This window comes from Sinocyclocheilus anshuiensis, unplaced genomic scaffold, assembly GCF_001515605.1.
Source record: "Sinocyclocheilus anshuiensis isolate Anshui unplaced genomic scaffold, SAMN03320099.WGS_v1.1 scaffold681, whole genome shotgun sequence".
Classification (NCBI taxonomy): domain Eukaryota; kingdom Metazoa; phylum Chordata; class Actinopteri; order Cypriniformes; family Cyprinidae; genus Sinocyclocheilus; species Sinocyclocheilus anshuiensis.
This window is the reverse complement of record NW_015537978.1, coordinates 674,720-689,333: the sequence shown is the minus strand read 5'-3', so window position 1 is coordinate 689,333 and position 14,614 is coordinate 674,720. Positions and strand designations below refer to the sequence as shown.

At 36.3% G+C, this 14,614-nt stretch overlaps 1 protein-coding gene across 1 annotated transcript; it reads left to right on the top strand.

Moving 5' to 3' along the window:
• The first annotated feature begins 5,729 nt into the window (after positions 1–5,729).
• Positions 5,730–13,285, top strand: LOC107672951 (adrenodoxin-like). Its single transcript, XM_016466340.1, has 4 exons — positions 5,730–5,884; positions 10,109–10,236; positions 11,827–11,956; positions 13,165–13,285. Exons 1-4 carry the CDS (start codon positions 5,730–5,732, stop codon positions 13,277–13,279), a joined length of 528 nt encoding a protein of 175 aa, XP_016321826.1. The 3' UTR covers positions 13,280–13,285.
• Positions 13,286–14,614: the final 1,329 nt, after the last annotated feature.

The window sequence follows — 14,614 nt, the reverse complement described above, 5'->3', positions numbered from 1 at the left end:
TTATACTATTATACTAATAGCATATCTATCTATCTATCTATCTATCTATCTATCTCTCTCTCTATATATATATATACTGTATAGATCTGTATGTCTATATAGTTTTTTATTCTTTTTCTATTTCTGTTTTTCTTTCATTATTTTTCTATTTTCTATTTTTTAGTATTAGTGTTATTTTAATACATAAACTAAATTAAAATTAAATAAAAAGTTTAAATTTTTTATTTCAGTTAACATTTATTTTTTTCCAGTAAAGTTTGTTTGTTTGTTTCTTTCTTTCTTTCTTTCTTTCTTTCTTTCTTTCTTTCTTTTTATGGTTTTAGTTTTAGTTAATAACCCTGCCTGAGGCTCGAACATTATTACCCATAGATATGTACAGTATAAGAGGTTCTGGAAAAATAATCAATATCCTTAGAAGTATCTTTTAAAGTTATGTCAGAACAGTTTTCTCAGAATGGATCAATCACACATTGAGAATCAAAAACACTATACTAGTTTTTGTGTGTACTTCTTGCAAGGCTGATTTGTCCTCTATTTATGACCTTAAGATCAAAGCTGCTCCCTTTGTATCTCATCATAAAGCCAATATTTGTTGGCCCAACTGTGAATGTTTTGTAACATAAAATTATAGAACTCTATCTGAATGCTGTTAAATGCTATTTTATCCCTGCTGAGAAAAGAAAAGAAAAAAAAGCTTCATAAAAACTTCAAATGGCCTAAGTTGATTAGCTGACTGTTTTAATAATTTTAGAAGAGTTTTGTTCACATTTTGGCTGGTCAGAGTGACTAACCAAAAGAATTGTTGGTTTGTAAGACCATGACTAAGAACAGACAATTCTATTACATTTTCCCCTATGCTGCTCATTATTAATTAGAAATTAACAATATTAATAAAGTAAATTAAACTATTAAACTAAACTATTATTATACTGAATTATATTATTATATTATATACTAAATCATATCATTTTTTTGAATATTTAATGATGTGACAATTATATTTAGTCAAAGTTCAAAGTGTTTTTTAATTTATTCCTTATAGGGCTGAATGAATGAATGAAGTTTCCCAGGAAACCTTGGTGCAATCCCGCAGTATTCACAGTAGTGATCAACAGTATATCAGCAATAAACAACACACACACACACACACACACACACACACACACGCAAAGGATGTGGATCACAGCCCATATACTGTACAACAAACAATAGCTAAAATTCTTTTCAGCTAATAATAACTTATTTCAGTCATTATTATTAAAATTCTTTTAATTAAGTATCCAAAACTCTTTTAGCAATTTTTTTCCAGTGTATGTCTTTGTTTATGAATTTGGATCTTTGTAAATAAATGGCTGCATCCATTGTGCCTGCATCCATTGTTATATGTGCTTAACAGCAAGCATAGGTAGGTTTTATTTTATTTATTTATTTATTTTTTTGTCAGTTTTAGGTGAACATCCTCCACTTACCTCAAAAATATAAAAGACATAATGGGTAAGTATTCTGTGAAGCGGCTTCCTGCAAGGCAATTATACTAAATCCAAAATTGCAGTATTTAAGAGAAGTGGTCTCATATAAATAGTTTCAATCAAGGTGAATCTTATCGGCTGACAGCTTTCTTTGCTTCTCGGTAAGAAACTGAAGATACATTCACATTCAGACTTTAGTAGGATTTCGAAGTTAGTTTAAAACCACAAAACCCAGACACTGAATGATATCATACTGCAGGCTTTACAAGATTCCAAGGTAATTATTTTTTCCTTAACTTCAAAAATGCTTTGCACAAATACTACACTGTTATGAAAGTATGCAACAATAAGTAATGCATGCTGATATTCACAGTTTATTTGTGTTAGCAATGCTAATGACTCATATTGGAGGGCTCTTAAATGGCATGAATGAGAGTTCAGTGGTCGCTAGTGAAGGTTTTGGGATGCTGCTTGGGGCTTTGGGTGCCAATTAACCACTTAACATTTAAATAATATAATTTTCCTGCAGATCTAAAGTGGTTTGAACTTACTGCCCATAAGGCAAGGTGGCAGATTTCAAACTTGCATTCTTCCAGGGGTTTTGGGGTGGCCGTTGAGATATATTATATCAGCGTTGCCCATTCAAAAACCTGTACAGGTCAACCACTACTAATTTAAGATTCAAACCAAAAAAAACAAACCTGGCCTTAACCCAAAGCTATGTATAGAATCTGAACCATAAGGCCACACCTCGATCCAAATCTCAAATCTCTATTCTTAAGGCTCCAGTACACTTAAAGGGGTCATATGATGCTATTTTAAAGATCATTATTTTGTGTATTTGGTGTAACAGAATATGTTGACATGCTTTAATGTTCAAAAAACACATGAAATTAACAATATTAATAAAGTAAATTAAACTATTAAACTAAACTATTATTATACTGAATTATATTATTATATTATATACTAAATCATATCATTTTTTTGAATATTTAATGATGTGACAATTATATTTAGTCAAAGTTCAAAGTGTTTTTTAATTTATTCCTTATAGGGCTGAATGAATGAATGAAGTTTCCCAGGAAACCTTGGTGCAATCCCGCAGTATTCACAGTAGTGATCAACAGTATATCAGCAATAAACAACACACACACACACACACACACACACACACACACGCAAAGGATGTGGATCACAGCCCATATACTGTACAACAAACAATAGCTAAAATTCTTTTCAGCTAATAATAACTTATTTCAGTCATTATTATTAAAATTCTTTTAATTAAGTATCCAAAACTCTTTTAGCAATTTTTTTCCAGTGTATGTCTTTGTTTATGAATTTGGATCTTTGTAAATAAATGGCTGCATCCATTGTGCCTGCATCCATTGTTATATGTGCTTAACAGCAAGCATAGGTAGGTTTTATTTTATTTATTTATTTATTTTTTTGTCAGTTTTAGGTGAACATCCTCCACTTACCTCAAAAATATAAAAGACATAATGGGTAAGTATTCTGTGAAGCGGCTTCCTGCAAGGCAATTATACTAAATCCAAAATTGCAGTATTTAAGAGAAGTGGTCTCATATAAATAGTTTCAATCAAGGTGAATCTTATCGGCTGACAGCTTTCTTTGCTTCTCGGTAAGAAACTGAAGATACATTCACATTCAGACTTTAGTAGGATTTCGAAGTTAGTTTAAAACCACAAAACCCAGACACTGAATGATATCATACTGCAGGCTTTACAAGATTCCAAGGTAATTATTTTTTCCTTAACTTCAAAAATGCTTTGCACAAATACTACACTGTTATGAAAGTATGCAACAATAAGTAATGCATGCTGATATTCACAGTTTATTTGTGTTAGCAATGCTAATGACTCATATTGGAGGGCTCTTAAATGGCATGAATGAGAGTTCAGTGGTCGCTAGTGAAGGTTTTGGGATGCTGCTTGGGGCTTTGGGTGCCAATTAACCACTTAACATTTAAATAATATAATTTTCCTGCAGATCTAAAGTGGTTTGAACTTACTGCCCATAAGGCAAGGTGGCAGATTTCAAACTTGCATTCTTCCAGGGGTTTTGGGGTGGCCGTTGAGATATATTATATCAGCGTTGCCCATTCAAAAACCTGTACAGGTCAACCACTACTAATTTAAGATTCAAACCAAAAAAAACAAACCTGGCCTTAACCCAAAGCTATGTATAGAATCTGAACCATAAGGCCACACCTCGATCCAAATCTCAAATCTCTATTCTTAAGGCTCCAGTACACTTAAAGGGGTCATATGATGCTATTTTAAAGATCATTATTTTGTGTATTTGGTGTAACAGAATATGTTGACATGCTTTAATGTTCAAAAAACACATTATTTTTCAAATACTGTACATTATTGTAAGTCCTCTATGCCCCGCCTCTCTCAAACACGTAGTTTTCAACAAAGCCCCCTCCTTTGACAAGCGCAGTCTGCTCTGATTGGCCAGCTGACCCAGTGCATTGTGATTGGCCGAACACCACAAGCACGCGTCGGAAATGTAACGCCCCTTACCATAATCGCGAGCGTCAGCTTTCAAAGTAAATATCAAGACAGTTAATAATGTCGTTAGTTTTACCATCAGTTCAAGCCCGAAAGGGCAACAGAGTCGTGTGACAGACACAGTGATGATGCAGTACACAAGCCGCGGGTTAAGACAGCTGACGTGCTATGATTTCTGACAGGCAGTTCACTCTCCTGTGATGTGACCCTGACCCTTGTGATGTGATGGCTGCATCAACACTACTGCTGTTCCTGAAACCACGCCTTCTTTCTTTGCGTGCACATTTGAGCAGCATTATACTAATATTTCCACATAGTGACGTAGACATGTGGGGGCGTGTTAGAATGAGCCGTTTTAGGTAGGCGTGGTTGACTCTTAATTTTTATAAAGAATATCTCTTTGGATTTGAGACTTTAGTCTTTGCAACTTTACAGATCTTCTTTATGCACAATCAGCTTGTAACACTCCAAAGAGAAAGGAAAAATTGAAATCGCATCATATGACCCCTTTAAAGAGAAATAGAAGAACAAACGGGTGTGATGTCATTTCAAACTAAATCTGGCCAAAGGAAGATTTGGACTTTCTTCTAATGGTGCACAAATGCATTTAATACATTCAAACTGCTACTGGTCCATGATGATTTCATATTTTCTTTGATGTGGGAATTCTCTCTGATTCATTTCGTTACATAGTCTGTCAAGGTCAAATATGAAGAACGAAAAAAAATCTTTCTGAGATTGTATCGGGGAGAGAGGGCCTGTAGGTTGATTTTGATCTGACTCCCGTGATCCATCATTTGTTCTGATCAGAATCTCATGATCTGATTTGATCCCAAGATCAAGGATACAGGATACTATCAGATGACAAACTCCTGTCAAGAACTGAGTTTTAAACTATACTATAAAGATAAAGAAATGTGTATTGTCTTGTGCTGGTTTCTTTTCTGCAAGTTATACATGATCTTTAAAGGGATAGTTCACCCAAAATAAAAATGAGTAATTCATGAATTACTCACCCTCATGTCGTTCCAAACCCATAAGACCGTTCATCTTCGGAAAACAAATCAGAAGACGTTTTTGATGAAATCCGAGAGCTTTCTTTCCCTGCATAGACAGCAACGCAACTACCACGTTGAAGGCCCGGAAAGGCAGTAAAGACATCGCTAAAATAGTTCATGTGACATCAGTGGTTCAACCTTAATTTTAAGAAGCTATGAGAAGACTTTTTGTGTGCAAAGAAAACAAAAATAATGACTTTATTCAACGATTTCTTCTCTTTCGGGTCATTCTCCCCTGTGCATTCATGACAGTACCATGACGCATACATGTGCATTCCTCTGCTTGTAAACAAAGCGCAGCGCATGCGTCGTGATGCTCTCGTGAATGGTGACAGAGACTGACCCGGAAGAGAAGAATTGTTGAATAAAGTCGTTATTTTTGTTTTCTTTGCGCACAAAAAGTATTCATCAAAACATATATAAATTTGTGTTCTGAAGATGAATGAAGGTCTTACGGGTTTGGAACGACATGAGGGTGAGTAATTAATGACTGAATTTGGGTGAACTATCCCTTTAAGACCAAGGCTTCACTCTCTCTACTTTTCTCTGTGTGTTTAACCTTGTCTACCTCAGGGTTGGCCTTACCATGGAGCTTGCAGCTTTGTCCTTGAAACAAAGAACACCCCAAAATTTGATGCAGAGCCTGCTCATTCATAGCCCACATGCTTGCACAGCAGGACAGCATGGCCTTTCGTAAGTGTGTACAGGTCCTGCTCCGTTCCAGCTTGGCTCCGTTGTGCCACCCAGGATCCACGAGGACCCATCCAAGATTTCTTCACACAGTTCCCAGACTCTGCAGTCAATCCCAGCCAAATGGGTAAGGATCAAATGTACTTTTCTTGTTGTTTCACATAATGCTTTGTTTCTGTACATGGAATATGTGACTTCTAGATATCTTAAAACAAGTCACACCATCCAAGTAATATATCGTCACCGCATTAAAAGCCATCTTCATGAGCAGTGCAGCCAATGAGGTTTGACTATTTTTATTTGCTAATTTAATTTAAATGTACAAATAAAAATAACATATATTGTAATGCCCAGCTGTGGAAGTAACACCTTTTTAAAGAGGGGTTAGAATAACATAATATGCGCATGTCGCTAGTCTAACTGCACACAGACCCAGATCTATTAACCTTAAGGTACAGATTACTGAATATAAAGAGTATTTTTAACAAGAAATAATCTATGATTCTACAGTATGTGGAGAATAAATTACCGTTTACAGTTAACGGGGAAGTCGTGGCCTAATGGTTAGCGAGTCGGACTCGTAACCCAAAGATTGTGGTTTCGAGTCTCGTACTGGCAGGGATTGTAGGTGTGGGGAGTGAATGTACAGCGCTCTCTTCCACCTTCAATACGATGACTGAGGTGCCCTTGAGCAAGGCACCGAACCCCCAACTGCTCCCCGGGCACCGCAGTGGGCCATTCTCTGATGAAAGATAGATGATGTATGCAATGAATGACTAACTGTTATTTCTCTTAGTAACTAGTAGGTTTGTGTGCGTGTGTAGAAGTGCAAGTAGTGTAAACTTGACCTGAGATGTGACATAGTTTCTCATGAAGAAAAGTTTTTGTCCATACAAAAAAAACATATATTTTGTTCAACATAATAATAAAAATCATTTTGGTTTGGAATGGCATGAGGGTGAGAAAAATATTTTTTGTATGTACTGCATTTCCTAAAACCTGAAAATAACACGTGTGTAAGGAATTTTAAATCAGCTCATTATAGCATTGGCTTAGGGAATGTTTTGCCCACAGCATCTCTTTGAAAGATCACTAGAACTCTCAATGCACTCATTATTTTATACATCACATGACCTTAGACCTTTGTATTCTTAGCTTTAATGCATTAAATATACAGTAGAAACATTTGCTTTCTTCAGCATTGTGTGGTGAACAGCAAATCTACTTTAGTAATTTGCTTTTATTAGACTCTAAAATAAGGTGACATAGCCCACTCTTATCAACCCACTGGGGTTCCACAGGAATCAGAGGTGCTTTTCTTCTCCACCCACCCACATCAGATTGTTTGGAACAGCCTGTAATCAGATGGTGTTTCTATCCATGCTGCGCAGATAACACAAACTCATTCCCCCCATCTGCCTTTGCATCTGTAATCTGAGAAAAGATCTGTGCATTCCTTGACATATCAGACTGGATGGCTACCGATTGCTTTTGACTCAAGCTCAGCAAGACTGTCTTCTCCCTCCTGGCCAAAACCCCCCTCCACCAAATTTCTTTTGATCATGCAAAAATATAATGAGTCCTTTCTCGAAAAACTACTCCACCCAGCTCCTCATTAAAGTCCTGGTCCTCTTACACGACCGGGCTGTCAGAATCCTGGAAAATCTTTTCTACTCATTCCTTTTCCTGATAGGCCGCCAATATTTATTAGAATTCAATGTCAAAGGCTTGGTCTCGATCATCAAGTGCTACATGTCAGGCTGGCCATTATTATCAGCCGTTTCTGGTCACCTATCCATTCTGTATTTCCACCTGAAGGATTGTGCTCATCTAGGTCTAGAAAACCCATCAACTCTGCACATTGGTGAAACAAAGCTGCAATTACTGACACGTGATTGGACTCTCCATCTATATTTATACAAAGCCTTGTGTCACCCATCCTTCAGACTCAACCAAACTAGATCAAAGTGTCTTTTGCTCATACATTCTTAAAAATAAAGGTGCTTAAATGTTTCTTCATAGCGATGCCATAGAAGAACCATTTTTGGTTCCACAAAGAAACATTCAGTCAAAGGTTCTTTAAAGAACCATCTCTTTCTTACCCTTTTATAATCTGAAGAACCTTCTTTCGCCACAAAGAAGCTTTTGTGAAACAGAAAGGTTCTTCAGATGTTAAAGGTTGATTATGGAACCATTTAGACAAAAAGGTTCTTCTATGGCATTGTGAAGCACCTTTATTTTTAAGAGCGTACAGCAGTAAAATATGTTTGTCAGTCCAATTTCTGTGCTCTTCAAGTAGGGTCATAAATATTGTAATTACGAGTTCTGAGCAAATCGGAGCAGAAAGTTGTACTCACGTGCTACCTGAGTTGTCGAGTCGTGACGTTGGAAGTGGTGTGTCAGTTTTAAACGTTTCGAAAATGCTGGTCTATAATATACATTATATGAAAAAATTAAAAGATTAGTAAAAAAAAAATCAAAACAGAGATGATCAAGTGAAAGATATGTGTAGTGAATTATAATAAATTATTTTGCAAGTTATTTTCATTTTACATGATGTATTTCAATTAGCTGATTAAGTTAATCACAATTTGCTTTATGTAACGCATACATTTAGTTTTGATAGCCTACCATGTATAATTAAGTGATGTAAATAAAACACTTATTTATACAAGAAAATGTGATTAAATTCATTCAGATGTAGTTAATTTGATTAATTGTTTACAATATAATTAGGTTTTGTTTAGGCTTCTTCTGTGTAACGTTTCCGATTTAAATGCATAATATTTCGTAATAAAGAAGTGCATCTGTTGTGAGCTAATGTGTGTGGGTGATGAAGGAAAAAAATTGGGAATTTTGTGGAATTTTATTTGTTTGGAAGTGGGCTATATTTGTAAAATCCCGAGGACATCAGCACTTTTGGCTCTCCTCAAGACTACATATCATTTCTTCACGTAAACCCCAGCCAGCACGTCATACTTCCTTGAATCTATCACCACCTTTTTAAATACCCCCTTTTCCCTCAAACATATCTCTCTATATATGAAAGAAATAGTTAAAATATAAGGCCTCAGTAACTTGCAACAACCTCCATTAATTAGCCCAACCCACATAAATTAACGTATTAGTAGGAAAATCCAAAACTCAGAAGAGTGTGATTGAGGAAGTATAACCCAAAGCAAAAAAGGTACACAGCTGTCAAACTATGCAGGGATGCAACAATGTGCTATTCATGGATGGGTGACAATGAAATGTGTCTCCTGTGCATAGTGCATGAGTCATCACTGAAAAGTCTAGAATGGGAACAGTCACACGAAAAATCTGACATGGCATTTGTCATCTGCTTCACAGAACCACCTAATTCACTTAAATTAAAAATGCAAATAGTCCCAAAGCAAGTTTGCAAAGAATAGTCACTTATAAACCTAGACTGTTTTAGAATAAACTCTTATGTCTGACTGAAATTGTGCCAGTCAGATTTTTGCAAAGTTGGACTAACAGACTTAGATAATATGATTTGTAGCTCAACATGGTCCAGCATGTATACACATTAATCGACCTACAGTTGGCCTCGCCGTTGTGCACATGAGATGATGTGTATTTAATGACTTAAATATTCAGTTACGCATAGTGTCATACAAGTACAGACAAATAAACCCATAACTCAATTATGACTGTTCACATAAACGCAATGACAAGGACAAATGCCCTAGTCAGGGTAATTTTTCTTGTCTTGAGAGGACGGTAATCTACTTTTCATTTTCTACTCTATAGCAAGTCCAAAAACACTCAAATTGTAGCCTTTTTCTGGGCTTTGCTATTTAACCGCGCTGTTTAAAGACTAAGAAAGGCCAGAAGATCATGTTTAATGTCATGATGTTCTTTGACAAATGTCTAATTAAAGTTTCTTTTTTCATTTGGTCTGGGATCACAAAATTCAAAGGTGTCCGTTGAGTGTGTCATTGTCTGTAATTTACAGGCAATTCATTAATGCCCAACTGAGCAATCATAAGGGTCCTCCCTTACACATGAATGATTAAGAGATTGCAAACACATTGAATGATTAAAACTAATCAACATCCTTGTGTAATCAAGAGTTAAATTAGTGCAGAACACTGCAGATTCTACCTCTTTAAAATGCATACTAAAAAAAATAATAAAATAACCATTGTTCCTGCTCAGAAACTGTATTTCATTTTAACACTGTTTGACTCATCAAGTCAATCCATTGTTTACAATTCTATTTGTACTTGTTTTTTTGTGTTTTTTTTTTCCGTCAGTAATAATGCCTCTACCAGGAACATCAGTGCAATGAAATGAGTTCAGTGTGTTTGTCTGTGTGTGTTCTTAGTTCCTCGGGCTCTAAAGTGCTGGTGCACTTTGTAAATCAGTCGGGGGTAAAGAGCAGTGTGTTTGTCACAGAGGGAGAGACTCTTCTAGACGTTGTCATCAAGAAGAATCTTGACATCAGTGGCTTTGGTAATGAGACCATTTTTTTATGTTATTTTGGCTTCATGTGATCAATCTAAGTCCCATCTGTTTTAAATGTGTGTGTGTGTGTGTGTCATGGCTCAGTAATGATGTTCCTACTACTTGTTTTCCATTGAACTTATTCTAAACCATTTTGTTATGGCTTACATGTGACAAAATCCTTTTTACTTCAGCATGAAATTTTGCATGCTGAATTTCAGTCAGCATGAAATAGAAATGCTCATCTTTTCTTCTCTGATGTGATGTAGCCTATATCTCACTGAAACAGCTTCTTAAACCAGAATAAAAAATCTGGGGTGGGACTTGATAATGTGCAGTATATTGAGAATTGATTGGATCTAAAGATCTGTGCGGGATCAATTTTATGTTCCGATCCTCCTTCTAAAAACAAGTTATATTTCTTGTTATTATTGTTATACTTAAAGGGGTCATATGATGTTGCTAAATAGAACATTATTTGGTGTATTTGGTGTAATGCAATGTGTTTATGCGGGTTAAGGTTCAAAAAACACATTATTTTCCACATACGTATTTCCTCAGCAACCAGCACGGATCAGCTCCAGGCATGACGAAGCAGATATCGTCCTCTTTTGGAAGACCAAACAAAGTAGTTTCGCTTTCACAATGAAACACAGCGCCTTCACAACATGGCGGCAACAATACTACAGCAAGAATAAAAGTTACGCCTTCTTTCTTTGCGTGAACATTTGGGCGACGTTATGCAAATCTTCCCACACAGTGACGTAGACATGTGGGGGCGTGTTAGAACGAGCCGTTTTAGGTAGGTGTGGCTGACTCTTAACTTTTATAAAGAATATCTCTTTGGATTTGAGACTTTAGTCTTTGCAACTTTACAGATCTTCTTTATGCACCAAGAGCTTGTAACACTCCAAAGAGAAAGGAAAAATTGAAATCGCATCATATAACCCCTTTAACTTACATAAAAAATTATATAGATAGATAGATATACTGCAGATATAGATATAGATACAGTAGATATGTTACATTTATATTAACTTATAAATAGTTCTGTAAGATTATATCTTGCTCTGGTGTCATAATATTTTTTTTTCCAGCTCCCACACACATATGACGGTTCAGACTTCTTTGTAGCATTTGTCGAAGCTGTCAAAAGGAAGGTGCTCTCTCTTGCTGACACATACAACTGAAAAAACATTGAGAATACCCAACTGCGCCTATAAACTGTTTATTTTTGCTGTGATATTCTTACCTTACACCTTAAAACACGAAATCAATTTGCGTCATTTTTTAAATGTTTTTTTTTGCATTTTACATATATATTTTACTATCATCCCACAAATCATTATTTCTGTCATTGCAAACATTAAAATATATGAAAGGTACTATGTACAGAAATTATGTTTACCTATTTATTCTTAGCAAAAAAAAACAATAAAAAATGTGGTTCTGTTCTTATCCTGGTAGGTTTAGGGGTAGGGTTAGAGTAAGGGGATAAAAAATACAGTTCGTACGATATAAAAACCGTTACATGTACGTCTATGGAATGTCCCCATAAAACATCGAAACTCAATGTGTGTGTGTGTGTGTGTGTCTTAGGAGCATGCGAGGGCACTCTGGCCTGTTCCACCTGTCACCTGATATTTGAGGAGAGTGTGTATGACAAACTGGAGCCAATGGTGGATGAAGAGGTTGACATGCTGGATTTGGCTTATGGACTCACCAAGACGTAAGACACCTGGATCTAAAGCAGGGGTGCCCAACCCTGCTCCTGGCGATCAACTGTCCTGCAAAGTTCAGCTCCAACCCTAATCAAACACACCTGAAGCAACTAATTAGGGTCTTCAGGATCACTTAAAAATTAAAGGCAGGTGTGTTTGATTAGAGTTGGAGCTAAACTTTGCAGGACAGTCGATCGCCAGGAGCAGGGTTGGGCATCCCTGATCTAAAGTGTCACTGTAAAGTCAGTATAGCTTTAAGTGATTTAGAATGATTCATCCAATGCTAATCACAGACATCCGTCTCCTGCATATTGATAGCAGCTCCCTGACTCTCGCAAATGGGAAACTCATAGACTCCTGGAAATCGAGTGAGAGAGAGGGAAGCCCTGTTTCCAGGGTTTTAATATGCAATTTCAGTGATCCAGTAACAAATTGTTTGCGAACATGCAGTTACCATTTCCACCTGTATACATGCATCTTGAATGTGTCTCCGATAAGCATCACATTCTGCATCACAATGTGCACAAATGCTATTGAATGAATCACCCCGAGTATGTTGATTATGTTTGAGCATGAAAGCAAATTAAAAGGATAAGGGACAATAGCTATGATTTTGGTGCTAACATTACTTTAATTTAAGAGTTTTATTCATGTATTATTCATGGCTGGGGATGGGGGGTAATGTTACCTCCCTGAAATGAGTTTTTGCAGGGTGGGATGTCTGTAATCACAGCATCTTAGACAATAAAGAAATGATTTCACTTAAATGGTTGGTGAATTATGACAAGAAAAAGAGTACTGTAAGATATCAACAATGCGCAAATGAAATAGAAGTGAGCTGAGCACAAGTAAACTTAAGTGGATTGCTAGCAGGTTAATTATCTCAATCAAATGCATCATACATTAGTTCAATCAGCTACATCCTCACTACATCCTCACTACATCCTCAGCATAAAACAAAAAATGCCAACTTTTATTTGCACAGACATTGAAGCAAATGCGCAGGTAAATGTCAAGGAAGTTAGATGCTATTCAGAACGTATATACTTTTGACATAATGCTAGAAGTTATGTAGTATCCTTAATGGTTTCTAAAATACAAAATAATAACATACTAACTAAACAGTGCTGTCGTTAAATTATACTGCAAAAAATTCACATTCTTTTTTTTGTTAATTTTGCTAATGATTTTTGCTGCTGTTCTGTCATTGGCTCAGATCTCGTTTGGGGTGTCAGGTGACTGTTGAGCGCTGGATGGATGGAATGACAGTTCACGTTCCGCAAGAGATCAAAGATCAGCGAGGAAAACAAGAGGCAGTGAGAAGCAAATGATACACAAGCAGTAACGTACAATTTCCGGTTACACTTTATTTTGATAGTCCACTTTAGACATTCTACTAACTATAAGTAACTTTGTAACTACATGTCAACTAATTCTCATTAATTTGCATCTACATGTCTACTAACTCTCAGAGTAGACTGTTAGGGTAGGTTTAGGGTTAGTAGAATAAGTTGACAAAGAAAGTGTTAGAAGATATTAAGCAGACAGTCTACTAATACTCTACTAACTGCTAGTTGACATGTAGTTGCAAAGTTACTTACTGTTAATAGAATGTCTAAAGTGGACTATCGAAATAAAGTGTTACCCAATTTCCATGTTAACTTAACACTTAATATACAGTAAGATCTGTTTTTCTTTTCCAATGCTGTTTTTGTTTTGTTCTGTTTTGAAGCATGTGAACATGGTACTTTGAAATTACACAAAACAATAAAATGAATGTGACCCACTAGTATGCCTCTGTATATCACCCCAAAAAAATCTTAACACAGCCACGAATAGGGTGAATATTTCTTTCCTTAAAGGGGTCATGACATGAGAAATTCATTTTGCCTTGATCTTTTGCCGCAGCTAGGCTTTTGACCGGCACAAAAAAAGGGAACACATCACTCTGGTGCTATCTTCTCTCCACTGGCTACCAGTCAAGTATAGGATTGATTTTAAGATTTTATTATTGGTTTTTAAAGCTATACACAACTTGTCCCCAAATTATATTAGTGATCACTTAGGGTCTTACACATTGGCTAGGTCACTTAGATCAGTAAACCAGTCGTTGTTGACTGTTCCTCGGTCCAAAAAGGTGACTGCGCCTTTTCAGTTCCACAATTGTGGAACGGTCTTCCCCTATATATTCGGCAGGCTCCGTCTATAGAGGTTTTTAGGTCCCAGACACATTTTTTAGTCTGGCCTTTGAAGTAGGGAAAGTTTGATTTGGGAACCTTTTTATAAATGTTTGTTATTCTTGTGTGTAAGTTATGTGTGTGTGTTTTATCCTGATCCTGGTAGAGTAGGTCTTTGTACCATTAAAACATCCTGCAAGTTTCATAGCTTAAAACGTCCTCTTCATTATAAACAAAGCAATTATTTCATCATGCTCAGAAAATGGCTCATTTTGGATCTGAAGTGCAAGATGACGTCACCCGGGCACAAACATTTGCATAAACACTGCCTCCAGAGCAAGACATCGATGAATAGCCCCGCCCACTGGCATTCAGTCGCTTAAATGGTTAGTTCACCCAAAAATGGAATTTAATCCATAAATTACTCACCCTCAAGTCATCCTAGGTGTATATGACTTTCTTCTTTCAGACGAATCCAGTCGGAGTTAT